This window comes from Diabrotica virgifera, chromosome 7, assembly GCF_917563875.1.
Source record: "Diabrotica virgifera virgifera chromosome 7, PGI_DIABVI_V3a".
Classification (NCBI taxonomy): domain Eukaryota; kingdom Metazoa; phylum Arthropoda; class Insecta; order Coleoptera; family Chrysomelidae; genus Diabrotica; species Diabrotica virgifera.
Genome location: NC_065449.1, coordinates 180910431 through 180935318, shown reverse-complemented (window position 1 = coordinate 180935318; position 24888 = coordinate 180910431). Strand labels below are relative to the sequence as shown.

At 35.1% G+C, this 24888-nt stretch overlaps 1 protein-coding gene across 2 annotated transcripts in view; it reads left to right on the top strand.

Annotated features, from left to right (window-relative positions):
* Window positions 1-24888, top strand: part of LOC114326177 (zinc finger protein 345) — a 174988-nt gene that overhangs the window by 147828 nt on the left and 2272 nt on the right. For both annotated transcript variants that reach the window (XM_028274441.2, XM_028274439.2), the window contains exon 15: window positions 23534-23892. In XM_028274441.2, the coding sequence (XP_028130242.1) occupies window positions 23534-23892 (359 nt within the window). The remainder of the gene's footprint in view (window positions 1-23533; window positions 23893-24888) is intronic.

Sequence of the window (24888 nt, the reverse complement as noted above, 5' to 3'; positions counted from 1 at the left end):
TTAAATAAAAAATTTAAAAATTACCGGTGAAGGTTGAATTAGTAATCCGCCAGGAGCGACACCAGCGAAGCTCAGAGCGTATATTAGCATAAGAAATGAGTTCAACAATTTTGACCGGTTTAGAATGCATATTTTTGGAACAAAGATTTTGAAAAAAGAAATTTTTAAAGTTATTGTAATTCTCAGTATAGCTAAACATAACTTATAAAATATTGGCTATGCATATTAAAAACACATTAACAACGAAGGTTGATAAAAGCATAGGAGAATATCAAAGTGGGTTCAGAAAAGGCAGGAGTACTGTGGATCAGGTCTTCACACTACGAGAAATACAGGCTGAAAGTTACGAATATAATAAAAACACCATGGTTCTTTTCATTGACTTTAAACAGGCTTTCGATCGAGTGAAAAGAAGCGAGTTATTCACAGCATTGCAAGACATGGACGTTTCTCCAAAGCTTATTAGAATTATAAAATTAACTCTCCAAAGAACAACGAATAAAGTCAAGATAAACAACACTATAACAGAAAGCTTTGAGGTCAAACAAGGAGTGCGGCAGGGTGATCCATTATCGTCTATAATGTTTAGCATATTACGAGAAAAGGTTATACAGGAAGCAAACATTAATAGAACAGGTCTGATCTACCACAAAAAACATCAGTGCTTGGCATTCGCAGACGATTTGGTAATCTTGGCTAGGAGCAAAATAGAACGTATAGAAACAGTCATGAAACTCGAGGAGAGGGCAGCAACCAAAGGATTGTATATAAATGAAGCAAAAACAAAGTATATGGAATGGACAAATAAGCAATTCGTTCGGGGGCAATACATAACAATGACAACAGCGAAGGGAACACAGTATAAATTCGAAGAAGTTGAGAGATTTGAGTACTTAGGAACTGTCTTCACAAGAGATCCTAACTGTGAAGAAGAAATTCAAAAGAGAATTATGTCGGGCAACCGCGCTATATTTGCTCTTAATGGGTTGTTAAGAAGTAAAAATATATCACGAAGAGCAAAACTAAGAACTTACAAGACCGTAATAAGGCCGATAGTAACGTATGCTTCTGAAACATGGGTCACAACAAAAAAACATCAAGAGTTGTTATTAGTTTGGGAGAGGAAAATACTGCGCAAAATCTTCGGTGGGAAAAACTTAAATGGACAATGGGTAAGAAGAACAAATAAGGAACTAACTGAGCTCTATCAAGATCCTAACATACTAGCAGTAATTAAGGCGCAAAGACTTAGATGGTTGGGCCATGTACAGAGGATGACTCCATCTAGAATTCCCAGAATGGTACTATCTAGTGCATTGGCAGGGAAAAGACGAAGAGGAAGACCGAGGTCACGATGGAGTAATGGAGTTAGAGAAGATATGAGAAGAATTAACGTAAGGAACTGGGAAAGAAAAGTGACTGACAAAAGGGAATGGAAAAGAATAGTACATCAAGCCATGGGCCTACTAGGCTCGTAGTGCTTACATATTATTATTAATTCTCAGTTTGTTTTTGATAATAACTCCAAAAATACTCAATATACGTAAAAAATGATAAATAATCAAATTTTAGTTTTTTATGTAAAAAATATTTTACCTGTTTTACTATTTCTGTAGAGTAAAAAATAACCGAGATAGAAACGTTTAAAGCTTAAATTTTGCTGCGAGAACCATGTAACGGAGGCCAAATAAAAAATAATGGGTTTAAAATATTAAGGTTAACATGGTTTAATAGCCCTTAGAATTAACTTTCAAATTGTTTTAGGTGAACCTGATATCTTAAAAATTAACGGAGTTATTAAAAAAAAACTAACATTTTTTGGAAAAAATTTTTAAAGATAAATTCTGAAAAATTTTTGTAGCGTAAATTTTAATGCTATCGACTTGTTCGGGGGCTCATTTGATAGATATTTCTAAGTACTTTTACAAATGTTTAATAGAATTGGGTACTCCCCGAAAAAAATATACATTCAATTACCTATTGTAACTCAATGTTGTTCTGAAGCTATATATAAGCTATAACTCACTTTTAGTTAACATTAAAAGGTATTTCTAGTAAGCAGTTTATTTCATTTTTTACTAGCTTTAATTTTGGTAAGAATATCTTTTTTTTTTTTAACTTTTAGTTTATGAGTTATTTATGAAAAATCGGTTAAAAAGAGGCATTTTTCTCGCGAAAAATTAAAATCTTTTTCTATTTTAATAACTTTATATAACAAATTTTGCTTAGAATTTGCCCCTCTATCGAATTGTAGGGTTAATTTTAATAAAATAATTTTCACACCAGATAATTTATAACCAGTTATAATCCCAATTATAACCAATTATAATTTATAATTTTCACCAGGGCAAAAGCGCAATTTATTAAAAATAACCCTATAAATTGATATAGGATCAAATGCTAAGCAAAATTTGTTATATAAAGTTATTAAAATAAATCAATACTTTTTGAGATATTAAAGATCAAAGGTTTTAATTGTCCGTCAGAAAAATGTATGTTTTAAACCGATTTGTCATAAATAACTGAAAAACTATAAGTTTTTACATAAAAGTTATTATTACCAAGATTGAAGCTAACAAAAAATGAAAGAAACTCGTTACTTGAAAAACCTTATAAGGTTAACTAAATGTGACTTATAGGAAATTGAATGTATATTTTTTTCGGTGAGTACCCAAATTTTAAGTATTCAAGCTTAAATAATGGGAAAATGATGCATTTTATAACATAAACTTATTAAACATTTGTCAAAGTACTTAGAAATATCTATCAAATAAGCAGCCGAACAAGTTGATAGCATTAAAATTTATGCACCAAATTTTTTTCAAAATTTATCTTTTAAAAATTTCTCCAAAAAATGGTATTGTTGTAAAGAAAAAACTAAATTTGGTCATATCTATATCCGTTTTAAGTAATATATTGAGCATTTTTTGAGTTATCATGAAAAGAAAATGAAAAAACGATAATTTTAAAAAATCTAATTTGTTTAAATTATATCTATTTTTTTAAATATGTATTCTAAATCGATCAAAATTGTTGAAAGGATTACTCTAATATTTTAATTTTTGTAGAAATGGCGTATGTTTAATTTTTCCCTTTTTCCTAAAAAATTGAAAGGGTTCTCTTATTGTCATCATAACTTGCTTAATTTTGATGCTATTAACTTCTGGCCTCATTTGATAGATATTTCGAAGTACTTTGACAGGTGACAATTACCCATAGGCCATAACTCACTTTGAATTAACATTATAGTATGGTGTAACTAGACCCAAGCCCAGATATCAAAAGTGACAGTTATCCTCCAACACCAAATTTTTTTATATGGTCCACATAATGTTCAGAATAAAGTCACACCATTTTGAGCGTCGGGTTTGGGGGGAGGGGGAGAGGAGAGAGATATCGGTAAATTCGTACGTTTTTCGTCAATATTTCTATATTTCTAAAACTATGCGGTTTAGCATGAACAACCTTCTATACAAAAATGTTACGGTTCCAAAGTTATGGAGGTAGTATAGTATAATTAGTCCAAAAAAAGGCCTAACCCAGACATCCAAAGTAAAAGTTTTCCTCCAACACCAAATTGTTCTATAATGGTGCACATACTGTTCAGTAAAAAGTTACACCATTTTGAGCGTCCGATTTGGGGGGGAGATGGGGGAGAAGTCGGTAAATTAGTAGTTTTTTTACGTTTTTCGTCAATAATTCTAAAACTATGCTTTAGCGTAAACAATGTTTTATATTACAAAAATATTCTACATAAAATTTAAAACAAAAAAGGTACTATACATAATTGTTATAAAATCAACGGTTCCAGAGTTACGAAGGGTGAAAAGTGGAGGTTTTAGATACTTTTTATGTTTTTTTGGGTAATTTGTAATATTATTACCGACGAAAGATTTTTTTTTTCTTAACAGGATTGTGTTTTGTAAATAAAATTTGCTATTTCAGTGGCCGATGGTACGGTAGTGATAAGCACTTGAAGAAACGTCAACCTCACCAACCAGAATCATCAATTGCCAAATAATATAAAAAGTATCACCTCCACTTTTCACCCTCCGTAACTCTGGAACCGTTGATTTTATATCAATAATTATGTATCGGACCTTTTTTGTTTTAAATTTTATGTAAAACATTTTTGTATAGAAAATGGTGTACACTATAACATAGTTTTGGAAATATTGACGAAAAACGTAAAAAACTACTAATATACCGACATCTCCCCCCCCCCCACCCCCCAAACCGGACGCTCAAAATGGTGTAACTTTTTACTGAACAATATGTGGACCTTGTGGTTGATGCAACAATATGTGGTTGATGTTGGAGGAAAATTTTTACTTTGGATGTCTGGGTTAGGCCTTTTTTTGGACCAATTATACTATACTGCCGTCCTAGGCCAAAAGGGCGTATCTCATATTTTTTCGATTTTTATATTATGGTTCTTAAGGACCCCAAATACAATGTTTAACCTATTTCCTAAACGAAAAAGACGCATTTTAACTCCATAGTGCCTAAAAATTGGTAATAAAATTAGACGCATCTATATCAGTGCTTGTAATAAAAAACCGATAAATCGCAATAACTCAACAACTTAAAATATTGAGATGTGTCTTTTGGCTTAGGACGGCAGTATACTACCTCCGTAACTTTGGAACCGTTCATTTTATAAGGATTATGCATAGGGCCTTTTTTATGTCAAATTTAATGTAGAACATTTTTGTATCGAAGGTTGTTCATGCTAAACCGCATAGTTTTAGAAATATTGAAAAACGTAAAAAACTACGAAGTTACCGATATGTCCCCCCAAACCCGACGCTCAAAATGGTGTGACTTTTTTCTGAACATTATATGGACTATATAGAACAATTTGGTGTTGGAGGATAACTTTCACTTTGGATGTCTGGGTTATGCCATTTTTTTGGATCAATTGCATCATACCATTAGTGTAGTTGTTTAAGTAAGGAATATATTAAATGTTTTATTATCTTCAATTTTGCTAATTGCTTTTTTGTAGAAGCTGATAGTTTTTGAGTTATACGTGAAAAACAGCTTTAAAACATGGATTTTTTTACGAAAAAATAATTTTGCTTAGAATTTGTCTCTCTATCGATTTGTGGTATTATTTTTAATACAATAATTTTCACCCCCGGGAAGGGGTGACATCCACCTCCAGGGTAAAAGCGCAAGTTGGCATCATGTCTCCTTGTTTGTTCCTTGAGGTATCCTCTAATTACTCAAAAATTTTGATCAAAATAGCTGGAGGTTCAACGAAATCGGTGATGAAAACTTTCAGTGACTGCCCTAATAAACAATAAGAAATTTGCAACATTAGCATTGGGTTAATGCATTCTCTCAACAATGTGTTTTGCTGCTGAAGAAAATCCTTTAGTCTATGATGTAGTTCATCAAACGGCATATTGCCATCCTTAAGCAATTAAAAAAAATGTTCTCATCTTCTCTTAGTTTCAAGAAAATAGTACAGAATACGCTAAACTCTTTCATTTTCATACCAATAGAATCAATCCACACATTCATACTTCTCTTTTGATTGATTTGCGCCCGGACCACAAAACGGTGCCGTGTAACCGGCGAACGGGTGTGTGTGTGTGTGTGTGTGTGTGTGTGTGTGTGTGTGGAGCCGCTCTAAGTTTTGTCTTTTGTGTGGCTTATTACTACCACTAATTAATTAACACAATAATTTAAATACAAACAACCTTATTAGCTGCAATATCTGAAAACGGCAAGTATCATCATCATAAGCAGTCACTACTTTTGTCACGTATAAAGGTGTCATGTCATACACGCAAGAGGTTGCGTAAACGGAAAATCAACTTATGAAAACCATTAACAAAAGTGGCTGTTGGCTGTAGTAAACAGAAAAACTAAATTCGCAATTGCTTGCATCTTCTTTGTGTGCCATGCTTGTTTTCAAGCGTTTGCTTTCGTTATGTTAACCATTGTCTAATACTAATATGACGCAGCTCGGCAAGGCAGCTGTTTTTTTTCCGACCCTGCGTTTTGGAGTAAGTGCTATTCAGGTCCTATCATTATGTGACCAAAGTATTGGGACCTTTTTCATTTTGATGATGTTGATCAATTCTCTCGCTTTATGAACGGTTTCTAGCACACGTGCATTGGATATGTGTGCTGTACACGGGATTTTGAGTATGAGACGGTAACACTACAACTCGGACGCTTCCAATCCATTTAGATTTAACAACGCGGACCAGACGTCCCCAGGTATCTAAAGTGTTCCATTCTCTCCAGGATTTCGTTATCTAGTTTTAGTATCGACTCTTACATTAATTTTTCCGTCCAGTATCTATTTCATTTTCCTTGCATTAAGTAAGATAGTTAAGCCCTATTCATTGTTTACCGCGTATAACAGAGTTTGAGGGTCTTCTAGACTCTGTGTCGTCATAGCGGTATCATATGCGTATCTGATGTTATTAATAAATTCATCACCGATGACATAACACATCTCTGCCTGTCGATCTGAATATTCAACGATAAAAACGTTTTCAAAGAATTAAAATTTTTAATAATAGATAAATAAATAAAAGTTCGAAAAATGTCGATGGTCTACAATACACGCTGTATGCAGCCTACGGCGTCTATTGGATACCACCGGCTAAGTCGGTGGTCACTTCAATTCACCCCGTAATTTGGATTTGTTTTATAATTGCTCTTTTTTAACTATTTTCGGTTGCAAGATAGTTTTTGTACTTCCAAAGATTATTAAAAATAATGAAAATAAATTTACCTACGGCGTGACGTTGTACGCAGCCTACAGCGTCTATTGTAGACCACAGCCTTACCAGTTCGAGGAGAAAACACTGAAATGGAAGTTATACAGGGTGTTTCATTAATAATTGTCCATATAGTAACTGGAGAAACCTTAGCACAAAATACGAAGATTTAACCTAAAACACTTAAATAAAATGTAGTTCCTTACTGAGTTACAGGGTGTTTTATCTAAAAATTTAAAAACTATTTTTGCTCAGCATTTTAAAACCATTCGACGTATCCTTTTCATATTTGGCATAAAGTGCGACTACTATACAGCCTACTAAATTATGATAAACAAACGTTTCTAGCTACTACCAGAGGCGTACGACAGGGGATAGTGAATGGTTGACCCCTCTCAAATTCTACGCCAATGGAGGAATTACTATTTTAGTACCATTTTTGGATTCTCCAATACTTTCTACGAAAATAATATACTCTTTATTAGTAACGATAAAGTCATTAGTTTTCGAGATATTTGAAGTTAAATATGAAACGGCACAGTTATTTTGATTAATTTATGATATGATTCATATGATTAAAATTTAAAAAGTATTTGTACCCATTACTTTAAAACTATTTGGCGTATCCCTATCATACTTGGCAGAAAGTGTAGGTACTGTACACCCTACTAAATTAAGATAAATAAACTTTTCTAACTACCACCAGAGGCGTACGACAATGGTTAGTGGCTGGTTGACCCTTCCCAAATTCTACGCCACTGACGAAATTGCTATTTTCGTGCAATTTTTTGATTTTCCAATACTTTTTATGTAAATAATATACTCCTCAGCCGTAACGATAAAATGATTAGTTTTCGAGATATTTGAAATTAAAAATGAAGCGACACAATACATTAATCAAAATAACCATGTCGTTTAATTTTTAACTTCAAAGATCTCGAATACTAACGACTTTATCGTTACAAATGAAGAGTATATTATTGTCATAGAAATTATTGGAGAATCCAAAAATTGAACTAAAATATCAATTCCGCCAGTGGCGTAGAATTTGGAAAAAGTCAACCATTCACTTTCCCCGTCGTACGCCTCTGGTAAGAGCCAGAAACGTTTGTTTAACATAATTTAGTAGTTTGTACAGTACATATACTTCCTGCCAAGTATGAAAAGGATACGTCGAATAGTTTTAAAATGCTGAGCTAAAATAATTTTTAAATTTTTAGATAAAACACCCTGTAACTCAGTAAGGAACCACATTTTATTTGTTTTAGGTTAAATCTTCGTATTTTGTGCTAAGGTTTCTCCAGTTACTATATGGACAATTATTAATGAAACACCCTGTATACTGAAAGTAGCCAGAGAAAGAAATCATTCAGAAAAATTAAATATGTAGTATGTTAAGTACTTTTATCTTATAATTATTTGGGTCATTTGCTACGTAACGAAAAGTACTACAACGCCTCAATTGATTATTAAGGGTAAAATAGTGGGGAAACTAGGGGAAGTGACGAATAATATGTAGTAGGTGATTTATATAAAAATGGATTTATTTTATTAGTTGTTATATTGTTTTTTTTTCATGATAGTATGAATAATTATTAGTCAATTTTATTTTATTTTATCCGTATTGGAAGAAACTATTCTGGATGCGTAATACATATTAGAAACTGGAGAAAACTTGGCTTTGAAGAATTTATGAGTACAGCTGCTGAAGAGAGAAATGTTATCAACGTAATCGCTAACCTCCATTGATGGAGACAGCACAGGGAGATGAAGTACTAATTCTTATGTACTCTTCATGGACAATTCGATGTAAATATCAAGATCGAATTGTTTTCTAATGCCCCTTTGTCATATTCTTCTCGATCGACGATGGTAAATAAATAATGTTGGAAGTGTGGAGTAAAAATATGGTTTGATTGACAGCTACTGAGTATTACACTATAGATGTTGTTCATTTAACTTTCTATAATAAACTGTCACCCAAAATAGTCCCTTTGACTAATTTATAATCTCGTCTAAATATACAATTCATTAATAAGTTGCATGACAACAGCAACGAACTTTGAAATCTTTTGAAAGCTTACAACTACAGTTTAATTGAGGAAACCATTGCAAGAATTGGAAATACCACGATTTGGCAATTTATTTAGGTTGCAAAAGGTTCACTGGACTCTAATAATTAAAATATTACTCGATATATTTTCCAGTGTTTCAGTTATACACGCTGAAACTATAAAAGTTTAAGAAGTTAAGAATAATGTGAGATTGCAAATTAAGGGATTAATTTGAGATTGAACACTTCATGTCCCGATCACGTCTTTAAATCTTATTTCATCATTATCTTCACTAGACTAAGGAGATTGCATAGCTATAGCGCAACTACTAACTGAAGCTACTAATTGAAAAATGTGTTGAATATAATAAAACACGCACGTTGATTTTTATAGACTTCAAAAAAGCTTTTGATATCGTGGAATTACCGGCGGTATTAAGAGCTTTGGAACAAAGCCGAATAGACTATATGTACACAAGTTTGATAAAACATAATAGAACAACGCAACAGCATCTGCTAAACTCCATGACTTTACCGATAAATATAGTATTGAGCGAGGAATTAGATAGAGCGACACCGTCTCCCCCCAACTATTTACTACAGCTCTGGAATATGCATTTAAAAAACTGGATTGGGCTAAAAGGGGAATCATCATTGATCATGAATATCTTAGCCACTTGCGCTTTCCAGATGACATCGTCATTATAGCCGAGAGTTTAAATGAAGCTCACAAAATGATGGAAGAACTAAAACAGGCAATAGAACAAGTAGGCCTGAATAATATAAACTTTCAAAAAAAAAAGAATACATGACCAATTTAGTTCCAAGTGATGTTATGAGAGTAGGTGGGTACGAAGTACATCCGGTTTTTAGCTATATTTATTTAGGGTATGAAATTAGAATAGGAAAAGAAAATCAAACTTGTGAGATCCAGTGTCGTATAGGCTTGGGATGTGCACCATTTGGCAAGATGCGACATATTCTAAAAGGAACGCTACTAAGAAAAAAGTTTACAACCAACGCATACTGCCGGTAATAGCATATGATTCCGAAACCATAACTTTGACTAAACAGTCTGCAAATAAATTGAGAATAAAGGTGGAAATTCACGGTCATGCCATCACGTCAAATGGCGTGATATACAGAGAAATATTGATCGTGAGTGTTGAATTATGATCGGTTTTTTGGCGTGATGCCAAAATCTGGATTTCCATTCGCTTCGTAATCCATCGCATCATGCCGTTCTTTGACGCCAAGCCATCATGCCGTCTGTTAGTGAGTGGCGATACACCGCGTCATGTCATCGCGCCACCCTCACGTCAATGTCCAAACCCACGTCCATTTGCAGTTCATTCTACGCCGAGTTCTTCTTCGGAATCCGACATTGTGCTTCTTCACTTAATCACATCAGATACGAAATAATAACCAATTTGGAGTGATCGTTAATGGGCTATGATTTTGGCGTCAATCCATTTGACTGAAGCCATTTGGCGTTTCTCCAAATGGATTGACGGTGAATGCCCAGCTTAACCCAAAGAAAAGAAAGAGCAATGTTGGGAATAACAAGAAGAGATATGGTACTAAATAGGATAGTGAGAGAGAGAGGACCAAAGTGACAGATGTCATAGAAAAAATTGCACAAGCCAAATTGAGATGGGCTGGACATGTACAGTTATATTAAAAAAAAAGGGTACAAGTATTAGAAAGGGAAGTTAACGTCATCCTATTTGTGTACAACCGGCTGGGATTTTTGGAGGTTATCAAATGTCATAAGTGATCAAAAATGCAACTCATAGACGTCAAAGACGTTTAATTTGATAGAAGGTTTAACGTTACGTACAATAAAAAATTAATATGCCTCGTCATTTAAGTGAGATTGAAAAGGCTCAAATAATTACGAAAATGGAAGAAAGATGGTCAATTCGTGCGCTAGCAAATTTCTATAATAGAAATTTGAAAACAATCTTCAGAATTAAGCAATGATGGGTCCAACAACAATCATTAAAAAGAAAAGTTGGTTCAGGGCGTTCCAAAGTATCCACTCCTCAACAAGATGCTGTTTTAGTTCAATTCTTAAGAGATAATCCATTTGCGACGTCGAAGGATTCAAGGATTCATACGGGATTTCCTGGTGCCCAACCTACTGTAAGCAGAAGGATCAATGAATCTGAATTAAAAAACCGACCAGCTGCTAAAAAACCATTAGTAACTGTTGAACATCGGCAAGCAAGAGTAATATTTGCACTAAACTATATTTACCGCAACCCACAATTTTGGAACAACGTCATTTTTACTGATGAAAAGACTTTTCAGTCTACCTATAACGGTCAAATCCGTGTTTTTCGTCCAGCCAATACTAGGTTTGAAGAACGATATATTCACTCTCATAATAAATCTGGACGTTTTTCTGTAAATGTATGGGGTTGGATTAGTATACATGGACCTGGTGTTTGTTGGCGATTAGAGGGAAGATTTACTGCCGACAATTACATTAACGTTTTGGAACACGTAATGCTCCCTTCTATTGAGCAATTGTATCCTAATAATACTTTTATATATCAACAAGATAATTGTTCAGTCCACACTGCCCATGCCGTAAGGAATTGGTTTCAAACGCAAAACCTGGAAGTATTGCCATGGCCTGCGCACAGTCCAGATATAAATCCAATTGAAAACATTTGGGGCATAATTGTTAAAAAAATATATAAAAGAAATTTTATGCCACAAAATTCAGATCAATTGTGGGATACAATCTTAGAGTGCTGGGAAGATCTTGATCCAAATATGATATCTAATATAATTCAAAGTATGCCAAATAGACTAAATAAAGTTATAGAAGCAGACGGTTCTATCACCAAATACTAAATTCTATTTGTAACAGTCATTAAAATTATTCTTTATATAATTGTTGAATAAATGGTTTCGTCTAATTAATGCTCAACGCCAATGATTTATATTTTTAATAACCTGTGACATTTGATAACCTCCAAAAATCCCAGCCGGTTTTACACAAATATGATGACGTTAACTTCTCTTTCTAATACTTGTACCCTTTTTTTTAATATAACTGTAACGGGTCTAAATGATAATAGGTGGACCAAAAGACTCACAGAATGAAGACCTATAGAAGATAAAATGCTCCGAGGTAGACCTGTGAGATGGATGGATGACTTGAAAAAAACAGTGGGAAATTAGATACAGAAGGCACAAGTTAGGGAACAATAGAAGAATATGGACAAGACCTATATCCAACACTGGATGCAATAGGTTGAGGAATAATGATGATGAATTAGCCGAGATATTTTCTTATTGAGCCTTGTTAAGGCCGGCCATTGGTAATGTTACAAGTATAGGCGATCACATCACCTTTATAAAGTACACCACTCATAATCTAGAGCATATATGTATACCGAAAAATGCTTAACCTACTAACAATATATCTCGCTAATTACAGCCATATTTTTGCTACCCTACCTGTTGTGTATTGTTTATAAAAAAATGTGAAAGTTTTGCTTTTTTATCAATAAATATAAGAGCGTTTATATCTAAATTACTCAAGTATTTAAATGAATTTCATGATAAAAGTCCGTTTAGCACTAGCCTATATGTAACGGAAGGATGTAACGTTAAAAAAATGTGAATTAATAAAGTACTTTTTGCGTGGTGTACTTTTAAAATAAATTTCTGGAATTAATAGAAATTGGCATGTGAAACGTAAATCTTGTACATATAATACACAAAAAGTATAGGAATCTGTAAGAATCTAAGCTATGTTAATGTAGCAATTATGTATAAGATGGCGCTACGAAAAAAATTAAATAAACATCAAAAATTCAGGAGCGTAATGGCCCGTTTGAAACTTTCCTTAGGAAATTTCGGTACTTGACAAATATGAGTTTATTAGGGGTCCGGACAAATAATCCCCGGACAAATAATCCCGGACAAAAAATCCCCACAAATTATCCCCGGACAAAAATCCAAGGAAAAAAAATCCCCACAAATAGTCTTCACAAATAATCCCCACAAATAATCCCCGGACAAATAATCCCCACAAAAAATCCCGGACAGATAATCCCCACAATTTTTTTTGACAAAATATCCCCGCAAAAAATCCCCAAGAAATATTTTTGCCGAATAAAGTTGTCAAATGAATGCTTATAATCCAAGGATGGTACTAAAGATGAGAAATTTAGACTGTCTGTCCGTCGGTACGTCCGACCGCGCATATAACTACTCCGTCATTATGCCAGGTAGAATGACACATTAGGGGTCGAATGAACGGTTATAATCCAACAATGGTACTACAGATGAGCAATTTGGTCCGTCGGTCTGCTTGACCACGAATATAACTCCTCCATCACTGTACCAGGTAGAATGACAAATGAGGTGTCGAATGAAAGTTTATAATCCAAGGATGGTACTAAAGATGAGAAATTAGACCAAGGCTGTCTGTCCATCGGTCCGTCCGACCGCGAATGTAACTACTCCGTCATTATGCCAGGTAGATTGACAAATGGGGTGTCGAATGAACGGTTATATTCCAACGATGGTACTAAAGATGAGCAATTTGGTCCGTCGGTCTGCCTGACCGCGAATATAAGTCTTCCTTCACTGTACCAGGTAGAATGACAAATAAGGTGTCGAATGAAAGCTTATAACCAAGGATGGTACTAAGGTTGAGAAATTTGACCAAGGCTGTCTGTCCATCGGTCCGTCCGACCGCGAATGTAACTACTCCGTCAATATGCCAGGTAGATTGACAAATGGGGTGTCGAATGAACGGTTATAACCCAACGATGGTACTAAAGATGAGCAATTTGATCCGTCTGTCTGCTTGACCGCGAATATAACTCCCCCGTCACTGTACCAGGTAGAATGACAAATGAGGTGTCGAATGAAAGCTTATAATCCAAAGATGGTACTAAAGATGAGAAATTAGACCAAGGCTGTCTGTCCATCGGTCCGCCCGACCGCGAATGTAACTACTCCGTCAGTATGCCAGATAGATTGACAAAAGGGATGTCGAATGAACGGTTATATTCCAACGAATTTGGTCCGTCTGTCTGCCTGACCGCAAATATAACTCCTCCGTCACTGTACCAGGTAGAATGACCAATAAGGTGTCCAGTGAAAGCTTATAACCAAGGATGGTACTAAAGATGAGAAATTTGACCAAGGCTGTCTGTTCATCTGTACGTCCGACCGCGAATGTAACGACTCCGTCATTATGCCAGGATTAGTGACAAATGGGGTGTCGAATTAACGATTATAATTCAACAATGGTACTAAAGATGAGCAATTTGGTCCGTCGGTCTGCTTGACCGCGGATATAACTCCCCCGTCACTGTACCAGGTAGAATGACAAATGAGGTGTCGAATGAAAGCTTATAATCCAAGGATGGTACTAAAGATGAGAAATTAGACCAAGGCTGTCTGTCCATCGGTCCGTCCGACCGCGAATGTAACTACTCCGTCATTATGCCAGGTAGATTGACAAATGGGGTGTCGAATGAACGGTTATATTCCAACGATGGTACTAAAGATGAGCAATTTGGTCCGTCGGTCTGCCTGACCGCGAATATAAGTCTTCCTTCACTGTACCAGGTAGAATGACAAATAAGGTGTCGAATGAAAGCTTATAACCAAGGATGGTACTAAGGTTGAGAAATTTGACCAAGGCTGTCTGTCCATCGGTCCGTCCGACCGCGAATGTAACTACTCCGTCAATATGCCAGGTAGATTGACAAATGGGGTGTCGAATGAACGGTTATAACCCAACGATGGTACTAAAGATGAGCAATTTGATCCGTCTGTCTGCTTGACCGCGAATATAACTCCCCCGTCACTGTACCAGGTAGAATGACAAATGAGGTGTCGAATGAAAGCTTATAATCCAAAGATGGTACTAAAGATGAGAAATTAGACCAAGGCTGTCTGTCCATCGGTCCGCCCGACCGCGAATGTAACTACTCCGTCATTATGCCAGATAGATTGACAAAAGGGATGTCGAATGAACGGTTATATTCCAACGAATTTGGTCCGTCTGTCTGCCTGACCGCAAATATAACTCCTCCGTCACTGTACCAGGTAGAATGACCAATAAGGTGTCCAGTGAAAGCTTATAACCAAGGATGGTACTAAAGATGAGAAATTTGACCAAGGCTGTCTGTTCATCTGTACGTCCGACCGCGAATGTAACGACTCCGTCATTATGCCAGGATTAGTGACAAATGGGGTGTCGAATTAACGATTATAATTCAACAATGGTACTAAAGATGAGCAATTTGGTCTGTCGGTCTGCTTGACCGCGGATATAACTCCCCCGTCACTGTACCAGGTAGAATGACAAATGAGGTGTCGAATGAAAGCTTATAATCCAAGGATGGTACTAAAGATGAGAAATTAGACCAAGGCTGTCTGTCCATCGGTCCGTCCGACCGCGAATGTAACTACTCCGTCAATATGCCAGGTAGAATGACTAATGACGTGTCGAATGAATGGTTATAATCCAACGATGGTACTAAAGATGAAAAATTTGATCCGTCGGTGTGCCTTTCCGCGAATATAACTCCTCCGTCACTGTACCAGGTAGAATGACAAATGAGGTGTCAAATGAAAGCTTATAATCCAAGGATGGTACTAAAGATGAGAAATTAGACCAAGGCTGTCTGTCCATCGGTCCGTCCGACCGCGAATGTAACTACTCCGTCATTATGCCAGGCAGAATGACAGATGAGGTGACGAGTGTACAGTGAACGGTTATAATCCAACCATGGTACTCAAGATTCACGCACGCATTTCGTTTCCGAAAGTTGCACTTTCACGCACGACTTGCGGGAAAGTAAAATACCTTGTAATATTGCATTATAATATATTATAATACATGCAATAAACTAATATTGAAAGTTTGTTTTTGACAACCTTGTCAAATAATTGATTTGTGTATTTTCACTTCTAAATAAAAATTGATATAACTCTATTTTTTTTGTGGCTTTTTCCAAACGTAGGCCCTAGAATAAATATTATTCCTAACTCGTGCGGAAAGTGTGTTCCTCGCACTCGAATGCCTGCCCGAACTCCGCTATCGCGTCGTTCGGGTCAACGACAGTCTCGTGCGTGAAGTTATCACTTTCCGCACTAGTTAGGAAAATAACTATTTTATGATGTCGATATTTTCCAAGTTATGGGGGGAAATAGTGACAGTTAGAGGTTAGAGTTAGAGCATAACTATTGAATTGTCTCGTTAATTATGAGTTTTACGACAAAAATGTAGGTACCTATAATACAAAAATAGAACTTAGTAGATAGAATTAACTTTTACATAATTTTGAATTTTGATCTCTTTCATTTTTTTTACGAATATTTAAAATTGTTTCAAATATGATTTCCTACAATTATTTCTTTTTGACAATTTTTTTCGTGCGGTTGATATTTTCCGAGTTAGCGGGAATATATTAAAAAGGGGTGGGGGAGCATAATTATTGAATTGAATCTTGTTTCCGAGCTGCCCCAAATTTTATAATTCTAACCTTTAGGGGAGGTCAATAGTGGTGTAAATTTAAAATTGCGACTGAATTCCGCTGAAGGGTTAGCCGTCATATTGATTTTAAAGGAGAACCGTTGATGCTAAATACCTCCACCATTTTCAACTTTTTTGCTCTAATGCTCATTATTTATAATAGTTCCCAGGTAGCAAGACTGTTTAACGCGCTCTATCTGAATCTGCGTTCCATTAGTGTGCAGATGGGTTATAGGTATAGATAGGGCTATTATAGCAATCGCCATTAAACCGGTTTTTGGTACGAAAATAGTGATTAGCAATTAAATTTAAGCATGAATTGTAATTTCGATTACCAAATATCGAATTCCAATTGTGAGTTCTTTCAAAAATCGTGCATGCAGCACTCTGCTTTGAATAACCCTGTTCAAAACATCCTATTTGTGATGATAATTGCTTGTCCTGAAAACGATAATCTTGATTGTAATACAAAAAAACCTATTCATTTTTGTAATTTCAAAAGTATTTGCTCATCATCATCATCAATGGCGTTATAACTCTTCATCGAGACTCTGCCACATTTTTTATTATTTAAAATCAATACAGCTGCCCACGATGTGATATTTGATACCGTTCACGTTATCAACACCAGTAATAAAAATTTAATGTGTTTCTCGGTCGATGATCGAAATGCCACATCAGCGACTTGTTAATTATTGTGTTTTGACTGGAATAAGAATGTGAATTTTAACCGAATTTTTAACGTGCTAACAAATTGCACATACAATTTTTTTTTGTTTATGCTTATTTTTTATTATAATAAATATGTTGATTTTCACCCATTCGTGAGCAAAAATTTGGTTGTTTTGACTTCTGAGTAATACCAAAAAGTCAAAAATCGTTATAACTGAAAAAACTCGACAGAGTTATGCTCGATAAACTCATAATACTCATAAAGCTAATAAAATATTTTTGATCTTTTCGTTTCACATGATTCACTGAGCGTTGGCTTATTTTTTAATATTTTTCCTTATTTTTTTTTAATTCATTGAATTATAGCGTTGATTGAGATATTAGAGGCCGTCCAATATATCAATCAACGATTATAGTGAATATGCTTATTTAATTTAAAAATAAAATAATTCTATCCTCTTCTTCTTGCTGTGCCTGTCCGTGACGAATGTTGGCGATCACCATGGCATGGCAATCTTTATTTCATCTGCAGCAATGCAGGAAAGCTTCACATATGTTGAGTTGAACCAGGTTCTGAGGTTCTTTAACCAGGATGTTCTTCTTCTTCCTGGACCTCGCTTTCCAAATATTTTTCCTTGCAGAATGGCTTGTAGGAAGGCATATCTGGATTCATTTCGCATAATGTGTCCAAAGTATTCCAACTTTTGAGATTTGATGGTGGTTAATACTTCTCGGTTTTTCCCCATTCTTCTGTAAGGACCTCCTCATTTGTGACCCGATCAGTCCATGGGATTTTAAGAATTCTATTATAAGTTCAAAAAAAATTCAAAAAAATATGCTTGAAATATTTATTTCAAACTCTAAGCTCACCCCACCTTAAGGATAGCTATGACACGAATTTGATAGGCAAGCCATGCAAGTCGTTTTTGTCTATGTATGAAATTTAATAAAAAAAATGTCTCATCCGGAAAGCAGATGGGTGCAGGTCGACCTATATTCGGATCTTAGACTATAACGTATATATAGTTTCGTAGAGTTTTGCTATCAGCCGTTGATGATTTGCTGATGAACGCTACTCGTGTTATTTCTTTCCGTTCATGTTCACAAGAGCATGTGTTAACAAGTAATTGGACTTCGTAAGTCCTAGGTTTTCATCCAAAGTAATCGAAAGTAGAACTGGAAGTCGATATTTTAACTCTTCGTGTAACTTTGCGTCGATTCATATACGATTTTACTAATTTTGGATCATATTCATTTACATTAATATCATACTTTGAGTCACTTTAAAACAGATACTTGCGGTTGCAACTCTAAAACTGAAGTCCGATGTTAAATTACTCATCTTTAATACCATCCTTGTGTTATAATCTTTTATTCGAAACCTCATTATTTGTCATTATATCTGTATTAATACGGAGGAGTTGTATGTAGGAGGACAGACGGAAAGACACTCATGAAACCGGAAGTATATATATGTTCTCGCCTTGCGAAGGCTCGTCGAATAATATATCACTTTTACTATTCCGGTGACTTTAAAACAGTATTTCCGGTCCCATTTGTAAAACCGGAAGTCCTTGGTCAAATTTCTCACCTTTAGTACCATCCTTGGATTATAAGCTTTCATTCGACACCTCATTTGTCATTCAACCTGGTATAGTGACGGAAGAGTTATATTCGCGGTCGGACGGACCGACGGACAGACAGCCTTGGTCAAATTGCTCATCTTTGGTACCATCCTTGGATTATAAGCTTTCATTCGACACCTCATTTGTCATTTTACCTGGTACAGTAACGGAGGAGTTCTATTCGCGATCAGGCAGACCGACGGACCAAATTGCTCATCTTTAGTACCATCGTTAGATTATAATCGTTCATTAGAAACCTCATTTGTCATTTTCCCTGGCATAATGACGGAGAGAAGTTACATTTGCGGTCGGACGGACAGATGGACAGACAGCCTTGGTCAAATTTCTCATCTTTAGTACCATCCTTGGTTATAAGCTTTCATTCGACACCTTATTGGTCATTCTACCTGGTACAGTGACGGAGGAGTTATATTCGCGGTCAGGCAGACCGACGGACCAAATTGCTCAACTTTAGTACCATTGTTGGATTATAATCGTTCATTTAAAACCTCATTTGTCATTTTCCCTGGCATAATGACGGAGAAGTTACATTCGCGGTCGGACGGACAAATGGACCGACAGCCTTGGTCAAATTTTTCATCTTTAGTACCATCCTCGGTTATAAGCTTTCATTCGAAACCTTATTTGTCATTCTACCTGGTACAGTGACGGAGGAGTTATATTCGCGGTCAGGCAGACCGACGGACCAAATTGCTTATCTTTAGTACCATCGTTGGATTATAACCAATCATTCGACACCTCATTTGTCATTCTACCTGGCATAATGACGGAGTAGTTACATTCGCGGTCGGACGGACAGATGGACAGACAGCCTTGGTAAAATTTATCAGCTTTAGTACCATCCTTGGATTATAGGCTTTCATTCGACACCTCATTCGCTATTCTACCTGGTACAGTGACGGAGGAGTTATATTCGCGGTCAGGCAGACCGACGGACCAAATTGCTCATCTTTAGTACCATCCTTGGTTATAAGCTTTCATTAAATGTTCTAAACATTAATTACATTTTCATTCTAAATTAGACAATTAGACAAATTTGAGTGATATAATTGTTCTTCCCTGGTATAATTTTATAATATTGGGACATGAGAAGTAGGTAACAAACTATGATGAACCAATATGCGAAATAGATTTTTCCAATACTTTTGGTTTAAATTTTACCACGAGATACGAGCACAGTATTTATCCGAGTAAAATTTTCAGCGAGACCCCGTCCTTAAACCTCCTAGAAAACGAAAAGTTCGCACCTCATATATAAAACGATTTCGAGTCATCTTAGCGAGACCGCACCTGCATACCTCTCTGTACTGATACTAAACTATCAGCTGACTATAAAGTCTGGAGTCCGCGGCTTCGCTTAGATATCTATTGCGTTATTTCTCCGATAGAGGCAGCATCTCTCGGGAAAGAATCTTTTCTCTCTGTTGCACTGCGACTTGGGGACCTCTCTTTCATACAACGGCCGGCCTTAAATGAGCTTGATATATCTCTTTAATTTCTCTGTGGCATTGTTCAAAATAGTTTTATCTGCAGAGTTTCTATTTATGTGCCAGATTCTTTGGTTCCGAAGTTTAGCTTAGGAATGGTTAGCTTTCAGGTTTGCATGAATGATGTACTTTTTAGCCATAATCTGTACTGTAGTTTTCTCTTTCTTGAACATTTCTCTTCAAATTTTCATTGTTTTTTTAAGCATTATTCATAAGATTTTAATTTGATATCTTTGAATTTTTACATCAAGCATTTTATAATGTTTATTATTGTCCCGTCCACCATTATGGGTATTGACAATTTAAATTTTTATTATGGCCGGTTTGTTTATTCGGATTATTGTGAGCTATTTGTTGTATATCAATAAATGTATTCAGTTGTATTTTCGATTTCTTTTCGTTTAGTCTCCCCTGTCAATTCTTCTTAGTTCGTCTAGTAATCTTTTGGAAAAGTCGATTCGCTAATCTGAGACACAACTGTCGAGTGATGTTGGTAATATTTTGTTTGGGAAGTTACGTTGCTAGACGTGACTGGAAATTACTACACAACCAAACATACCTGCTTATAGCCAATATTATTAATAGCGAACAGACATAAATAACACAAACCTTACGTCAATCAATAATTGTTTATTTACAACATTATAATGTATTGATAACAATCGAGAAAATTATTTATTGTACAAAATAAAAATATTTTGAAGATATAAATTCCACAAAATTGTATGAGTTTAGTATACACTCCCACTATTTCCAATAACTCTTCTTTTTTTTTAATGAAAGCTTAAGTTGATTTGAGCAGTTAATAGTGTGAGGTAGGAATTTTTGTGTTGTATGTTTCCTACTCTGAATCTGTCAAAATTAATCTCGGCTGAACGAATTTGGTTTATCACATCTTGCCTATGTAGGACTCTTTTTTCTTGTTTGGATTATTTCAATTGATTTTGAAAATTATATTCTGAAAAATTTTATAGGTTTCAGATTGTTCTTTCCATGGATTGTAAGAATTTATGACATAATAATTATTATTTGTAATAATTTAGTTACTCTTGTTGATCTCCTTGATTGAGTGGATGGTTGCATCATAATTTTGCTGCTGTTGCAGTTGCAAGTCGATGTTATTTACATCCATAGTTACAGTTAGACACAATTTTTATTGAAATAATATTGAAAAAACTCAACCCAATATACTCAAAATTCAGTGCACTCTTGACTGGCCTATTGTAAGACGATTTTTTGTGAATTCAACAATTTAAAATTTATTAAAACTACTGAAGCCCGATATTTTAAGGGGATGGGTACGTAGTTTCTGCTCCAATGCTATTGAAATGGGATTCATTTTTTTCGAATCCTGAGAAAACTAATAAGTATTTTTGAAAAATTTAAACTCACAATGAAAGATTACGTTATTAGTGAGGGCCGAAAGTCCCTGAGAACTTCTATAATGTATATTTTAATAAATTACAGGGGTGAAAATCTAAGAGAAAATTTAGTGTGAACTTTTTATTTATTCCAAGGGACTTTCGGCCCTCGGTAATATTTTAGTCTTTCATTCTGCGTTTAAATTTTTCAAAAAGATTTATTGGTTTTTTCAGAATTCGAAAAAAATGAACACAATGTCCGTGGTAATATTTTCCGAATCTATCTTTCTCATACAACGCACTCTTCTTGTTACTATCTTTCTTGGTTTGCATACTTGTGCATCTGCCAGTACATTTGATTGTATTGCACCTCGTCTTGCTCTAAGCAATGCTGTAACACTGAAACATGTTACCTTGATTTACCAAGTAACCATCAGTCTAATAGAATATTGTCAGTCAGACAGTGACAATCAGTGACAATTTTAAATATTTGACATGCCATCGGGAATATTTTGAGTTGTTCATTAAATCATATTGATAGTGTATTTGATAAATAATTGATTTTAACCCCCTGTGGCTCAGTGGTAAGAGCGCCTACCTTTAGATCGAAAGGTCCGAATGGTCGTGAGTTCGAATCTCACCAGGGTCAGGAATTTTTCGTTTATTATAAATTAGTAAATGAAAATAGTTTCTGTCCTTGTGAGATCGGTACTCACCGGAGGGGCCGCAGACGTTCGGATACAATTAGCGTCTCTTTGCAAAGACAATGACGTCGACTTTGCAAAGTAACAAGACACTTACTCAACACACACACTACGCATGACACTAGGTACCTCATGTTGTGACTAGCCGATTAGTCATGCCATTAAAAAAAATAATTGATTTGAGACGTGAACTTACTAAAAAGTTGTTTATTATTTATGGAAGATCCAAAGCAGAAAATACACCAGGATATATTCAGTGATCCAAGTATTTTGTTGTTAAGGATGTTCAAAATTGTAAGCGTTTCATAGTATAATAACAATATATTATTAAAAAATCACTTTATCATAGTGTAGATTATTATACAGGAGATTAATATTACAATCACTGAATACATATTTAGTGAAAAAACTATCAGTAGTAATTGCACAAGAGCTCTGAAATTATTGAATTTTTCCCGAGTGACACTTTGACAGTTTTAATTTCACGAGCCGAAGGCGAGTGAAATTATGTCAAGAGAGCAAAAATTCTATATTAATTTCAGAGATCGAGTGCAATTTGTTGCGATTATTTCATGAATAAAACTGTTCAAAACCAAAATTTTATTGTAATTTATTTATGTAAGTACCATTAAACACACAGTTTTTATAAATATTTGACGATTGAAAGTCATCACTTTTATAATTTTTAAAACATTAATTGTCATTAATGTCACTGAATGTATTTTTTCGTAGCAATGAAGGGCATCTGACGTAATATACTTAACGACGGGAGATTATCAAAAATTATCGATTTAATTCAGATTTCTGTAGCTTTCTATTGGTCAGAATCTCCTTGAATGAAATAATCATAATAATTAACTGAATTAATAATTAAGGCAATTAATTATACAAGTAACAGTTATCCAGTTATCTTTAAAGTTAATGATGACATTGTCAAGTAAAGTTTACATATCCATACCAGTGAGAATTTTACTACACGTAATTTGCCGTGTAAAGACAGAAAAAGTAGGGATAGCAGTAAGATATTTGCGAATTATGTACCGATGGCCTTAACGGATCTAAAAAGAACACAGCCTAGCCTTACCCGTCAAAATTCAAAGGGAGATTTGGGCATAACTTTTATTTTTAAGTAGTTGCAAATAGTGTTCTTATCGTTCAACATTTCAAACGCGGTTCAATCATACGTAATCTAAAAATACAGGCCAAAATGTTAGTTTTTGTGGACATTTTTTCCTCGATTTGCTCTTTCCAAAATATTAAACAAATCTACCCTCACCCTACACTCGGTTGCCGAGGCTATGTCTCATCCTTTACACAAGTTCTTACTTAAATATGTACTTTATTCTAGCTGAGAGAGTTCGACCCCGAACGAAAAACGTCAACTACCATATCCTTCAAGAAAAACTACCTCGAGCCACTTTCGATGAAGCCCCAAAAGATCCAACTCAAGAGGCAGTTGATAATCTTCTAAAACAGGAGAATGTTTTTGTCGACCCAGAGCCAGAACCTGAACATTTAGATCAACATTCTCAACCCAATAATGGCATCATTTATATGGACCAGTTTGAAGAACCGCCAGAAGTTGCATCTGAACAAACCATAGAAAGCGAATCACCCTCGACGGTTGAAATCAAAATGATGACGAGGTCGAGGGCGAATAGTAATAGCTTGAAACCCGGCAGGCACATCATAGGTCCGGGAAGTAAAGTAAGCTTATAAAATTAGAATATTTGTAAGTGTGTTTAATTGCAATGTTTACATTTTTATGTCTGAAAATGGTGTGAATTCTGTAACATTTCCGTTAAATTTAACCCTCCGTTACTCGCACACGGTGTATGAGACCGGCCCTCCAAATAACTTCCTATAACTCTGGTTGTAGTGGAGATTTTGAATTGCTGCTGCATATACCACTTCAGTCATGAGTCAACTGTGGGTGAAGGCGACGTGCAATGTAAAAAAGAGTATTGTACTTTTATTATTAGGCAACACGGTGCGATACACCGGGTGTGAGTATTTGTGCACAAATTTTTGTGTTGAAACCGGACATCGATCGTTTTAATTAGTAAGGTAATTTAAGATATTTTTCTTATCTTCAACGTTTATAATATATAAACGTTTATAATATGTTTACTTATATTTAGATACGGATTACGAGAAGGAGAAGCAAAAATTATTAAAATTATTTGAGGAAGTAACGAAAGTTTGAGCAGCAGCAGAAAAAAAAACGAAATGTATGACAACATCTAAATACCCACTTCGATGTACAATCGAAATTGATGGGAAAATAATAAAGCAGGAAGCAAGGTTGAGATATCTGGGAATAGATATAACCAGTTACGGAGATGTTGAAGAGGAAGTACGACAACAAAGCTTTCACAAGGTGGCTTCACCGGCAATCCGAAAATATTTTTCAAAATAAACGCCATTTAAATTGTTACATAACAATAAGCAAAACAGAGTGAGTCAGTCAAAATTTAAAAGCACTTACATTTGGCATATACTTTTTAGGATGGCGAAGATAATTAAAAACCAAGATACGAGTTTGAATAGTTTATTCTATTCTAATATGTACAATCTTTACAAACACTAAATTTATCTTCTGCACACATATTTTTGCACAGTAAACACAAATGTCGCGGCCATTTCAAGCCTCAGGTGAGGTCACAAATCAGAAATATGTTGCAAATACGACTAAAAATGTGA